Source organism: Mus caroli, chromosome 6 (assembly GCF_900094665.2).
Source record: "Mus caroli chromosome 6, CAROLI_EIJ_v1.1, whole genome shotgun sequence".
Lineage (NCBI taxonomy): Eukaryota > Metazoa > Chordata > Mammalia > Rodentia > Muridae > Mus > Mus caroli.
Window position 1 is genome coordinate 121,333,260 of NC_034575.1, and position 4,476 is coordinate 121,337,735.

Sequence of the window (4,476 nt, forward strand, 5' to 3'; positions counted from 1 at the left end):
AATCATTTCATAGACATTTACATACATGCATATATAATGTACTTTGCTCACACATTCTCCAGTGTCACCGTCCCTTGGCCCCCTCCCTACTCCCACAGTTCTTTCCCCTCCCCCGAATAGTTCCCCATCTACTTTTNTATCTTCTAAATAAATCNGGACCCTACATATGAGAGCAGACATGATAATTGTCGTTCTGAGTCTGGCTTAATTAGCTTGGTCTCCAGGCTCCATCATTTTCTGTGCACATGATGTGTTTTGTTCTTCCTTAAGGCTGGGTCTCAAGGCTCATCTCTTCCCACAGGCTCTGTGTGCTCTCAGAGTGGGCTTGAGGGCACAGGGTTTTGGGAGGCTTAGGTTTCCTTCCGCCTTCTCTGACTATCCTTCATGGGCACCCCCTNCCACTCACCCTTTTAATCCTGGGCTATCGACAGTCTTTGAGGCCCATGTGGACGGAGGTGGGGTNGAGGATCAGTGCCTAAGGACTGAGCTCACCACCTCTGACGCACGCACGAGTGAGCTTCCCTAAATCAGCTCTGGTTAAGGGCAGTGAGGGGTGGGACATGCGGCTAGCAGATCGCTATAGATATAAACACTTAACCGCACACAGAAANCCACTCCTGGCTGACTCGGGGTCTGGTTTTCAGTCTCTGAGTGTTTCTGATGCTTCGACCTGCAATCTCTGTTGGTCTAAAGGGGTTTTAGCCTCAGTGTGTCTGTGATGCAGTGAGCCNGTGGCTAATCTCGGGCACTCTGTAGCTTTTAGGGTGAGGCTACACTCTAGCGAGTCCATGGCACATGGCTTTGAGAGGACGCCTGGCCTTCTCTTCACCCACTTCACTCCATATTCTGTATCCTTCTGGGAGCAGCCTGGCCTTCCTTTCTCCTGCAGACTCTGTGCTTTGAGGCCCATGTGCCTTCCACAGGCTCCAAATGCTTAGCTTCTTGAGGCTACCTACGTGATGACCTGGCGTCTTCAATGCNCCCCACTGCCTCCTTGTTTCCTTGTGGTTTTTGTCTAAGGCCTGTTTGAACCCCTGGTGCCTAAGGTACAAACCAGTAACACTTGATGGCTGTCCCTAGTGTCTGCCGGGAGCGGAAGTGGAACTGCACGAACCACGTGTGTGACGCCACTTGCTCTGCCATTGGTATGGCCCACTACCTCACCTTCGATGGACTCAAGTACCTGTTCCCGGGGGAGTGCCAGTATATTCTGGTGCAGGTGAGACTGGAAATGAAGAGAGGGGGTGCTATCTGTGTCGGGCAGAGCAGGGGGTGCCGTGGGAGTCTCTGGGTCAGGTTTTATCTATAGAAAGACCTTTAGGGTTTGGTTTTGTCAGAGTAATTTTTTTTTAATCGCCCAAAGGATGCCCAAAGATGTAGGAAGTTTAAGAACAGAATTTCATTTTCTGAGCTGGACTGGTATGGTGCTCCTCAGGCCATTTTGGTACAGGTATAGATTAGAGAAAGATGGCTCTTCATTTTGGTGGACATTAAACCAGGGCACATGGGAGCTGATCCTGGATGCCACCCTCCCTGATAGCCCATTGTTAGGAAGTATTCCTGGGCAGGGGGATTGCCTGCATGACCCCTGGAGTGTGCTGCCTGACCTATGGTCCTATTGAAGTTGTCACCAGTTTTATCCTTAACATGGTGAGGCTGGGGCTGCAGGTGCTGCTCAGTCCAGCAGGAAGAACATAGACCATACTAGGGAGCCCTGCCAGCCCCTGTGCCTCCTCAGACCCACCTTGTGGGCTCCTGTGATTTCTTCTGTTGGCCGACACCACATAGCTCACCAAGGAGGACAAGTGCTTTTCTCAGAGTTGAGATACTAGGACAGACTTGACTGATGTGGCTTCTCTGTCCCCGTTCTCTGGGGGAGGAGGCTGTTTGGAATGATCTGAAGGTAGGACTTCAAAATCGGAGAGGGAACTGCAGGACCTGTGTGGCAGGCATTATGGGTAACCAGGGTCACTATGTGCAGACATGCTGGGAGGGGGTGGGACCCTGGGGCATCAGCCAGGCTGGCTTCACATACCCCAGGCCACCCAGGGAGACAGTGCATTGGGAAACAGTGCTCACACACCTTGAGATGGCTTTTCTGATGCCTCTGGGCCTCTGTGTGCCCCTTAGAGCTCCTCCACAGGCTCTTTTCCTTAGCAAAGGTTCAATGTGTCTATCAGCTTCCAGAAACAATGGATTTAGCGTGTGGAAAGGAGTCAGGGGCATTACCACTACTGAGCGGCTTGCACACCTTCCCCAGTGACCCATTTTTCAGGATTCCCCTTCAAGGCTGTGTGCTTATTTCTCTTTCCCACTTGGCTTGCCTTTTGGAGCTCTCTCCTGGGGNGCTCCCTGTTAGTTAGAGGCATCGTCAGGTTGAGCTTTCTCCTTCCAAAAAGTCAGCTGGTGACAAGAACCAGGCAAGGACCCACAGCCTTGTCCAGCTTCTAACCTGTGGGACCCAGGAACCAGCTGAAACCATTTCACCCAAAAGTATCAGGAAGTGGACTGATGCTCACCTTACAGATGGCCAGGCTGTGATTTCTGTATCTCTGTGTGTGAGAATATGTGTGTGTATGCATATATAAGTATATGGTTACACATAAACAAATACACATTTACAAGTATATGTGCATATATATATGTATATATATACATATATATGTGTGTGTATGTACAGGTATGTGCCTGTGTGTGCATGTTTATCTGTGTGTGTGTGTGTATATGTTTAGGCATATATATTATATGCTTGTATATGTGTATGTGTGTATACATATGTATGTGTGTATGTATGTATATGCATGTGGAAGTATATATGAATGTGTGTTTGTGTTTGTATATGCATGTGTGCCTATCTGTGTATGTGTATGTTTATATATGCATTTGTATGTGGATACATGTGCTGTCCTCTAGCTCCCCTGTTTTCCTTTGTGTTTGCCTCTGTGCTGAGTGTGGGTACAAGGTCATCTGTAAGGGCTGAGGTTAGACCCCTGAGAGAGTTTCCCTGGGGCTACCTCTCCCTTTCCCCCATGTACAGGGTTCATCTGATGATATTCTCTGACCCTGGAAGTCACGATGCCATCTTCTGCTCTGTGAGAAGGGGTAATCGTTCCCTCTTGGTGCCCTCTCTCCCTAGGATTACTGTGGCAGTAACCCTGGGACCTTTCAGATCCTGGTGGGAAATGAGGGTTGCAGTTATCCCTCAGTGAAGTGCAGGAAGCGGGTGACCATCCTGGTGGATGGAGGGGAGATTGAACTGTTTGACGGAGAGGTAAGTGCCAGTCTCTCCCCTTTACCTTTATGTCCCCCTTTGTCCCTTCATTTATTAGGAGCGGTTCCCCAATGTTCATTTAGAACTGAGCTGGTAGAATGGCAGCCATTGTAGAGAATGAGGTCGAGCTGTGTTAGCTGGTCTTGAGAGCAGAGCAATTGACAGACCAATACAGGCCCGTGTGAGCCCATTGTGGTTCAAGTGTGGGTATGTGTGTGGGAGAGGGTCTCCTACAGTGATCTCTGCCTGTGTATCCTCATACAGTGCTGACTGGTGGAGGTGAGCAGAGTGTGGCAGGCAGGAGGGGTTTCCCTTCCATGTACAGTGGTCCCCCTCCCTTTTAGCCACAGAGGGATAAAATCCCCGAGAGATGCCTGAGATCACAGGCAATACAGAACCCAGTGTGTTCCGTTATGCATATTAGTAATGTCTCAGGGCTTCTATTACAGCGACNAAACACCATGACCAAAAAGCAAGTGGGGGAGGAAGGGGTTTATTTGGCTTACACTTCTACATCACTGTTCATCTTCAAAGGAAGTCAGGACAGGAACTCAAACAGGACAGGGACCTGGAGGCAGGAGCTGATGCGGAGGCCATCAAGGGGGTGCTGCTTACAGGCTTGTTCCTCATGGCTTGCCCAGCTTGCTTTCTTATAAGCCCCATGACTACCAGCCCAGGAATGGCACCACCCACAAGGGCTGACCCTCGCCCATCAGTCACTAATTAAGAAAATGCCTTACAGGAAGGAGACATTTTCTTGTTTTTTTTTCTCAACATAGTATCTTTATTGATTATTTGGAAATTTCACACACTCGCTTCCTATTCCTCCTAGATTCACCTCCTACCCTTGTGTCATCCCCCCCAAAAGAAAAAAATGGAAAAAATATACCAAGTGTGATTTGTGTTGCCCATGTACTTACTGGAGCATGGTCACGCCCCCAGTGGTCAACCATTTAAAGATAACAGAGTCATCCCTGCTTCCAGCCATTAGGAGCCATTTTTTTTTTTTAAACTATGAAGAGCTATAGTTCAGCATCCCTACCACAAATCTTAAGGACTCTCATCAATNGACCTGGAGGCGTTTTCTTTTCTCCCTCCTCTCTGATGACTTTAGTACGTGTCAAGTTGGCATGATGTCGGATTATTAAGTGGACAGAGCAAAGCATTAATGTTGGCTAATAATAAAGTAGAATAATGTCTGCAAT

The 4,476-nt window shown here is 48.6% G+C and overlaps 1 protein-coding gene across 1 annotated transcript in view; it reads left to right on the forward strand.

The window, feature by feature from the left end:
- The window catches only part of Vwf (von Willebrand factor), a 137,928-nt gene that overhangs the window by 76,413 nt on the left and 57,039 nt on the right, over window positions 1-4,476 (forward strand). Inside the window, exons 17-18 of the mRNA XM_029478271.1 lie at window positions 1,081-1,219; window positions 3,137-3,271. Coding sequence (XP_029334131.1) covers window positions 1,081-1,219; window positions 3,137-3,271 — 274 coding nt within the window. The remainder of the gene's footprint in view (window positions 1-1,080; window positions 1,220-3,136; window positions 3,272-4,476) is intronic.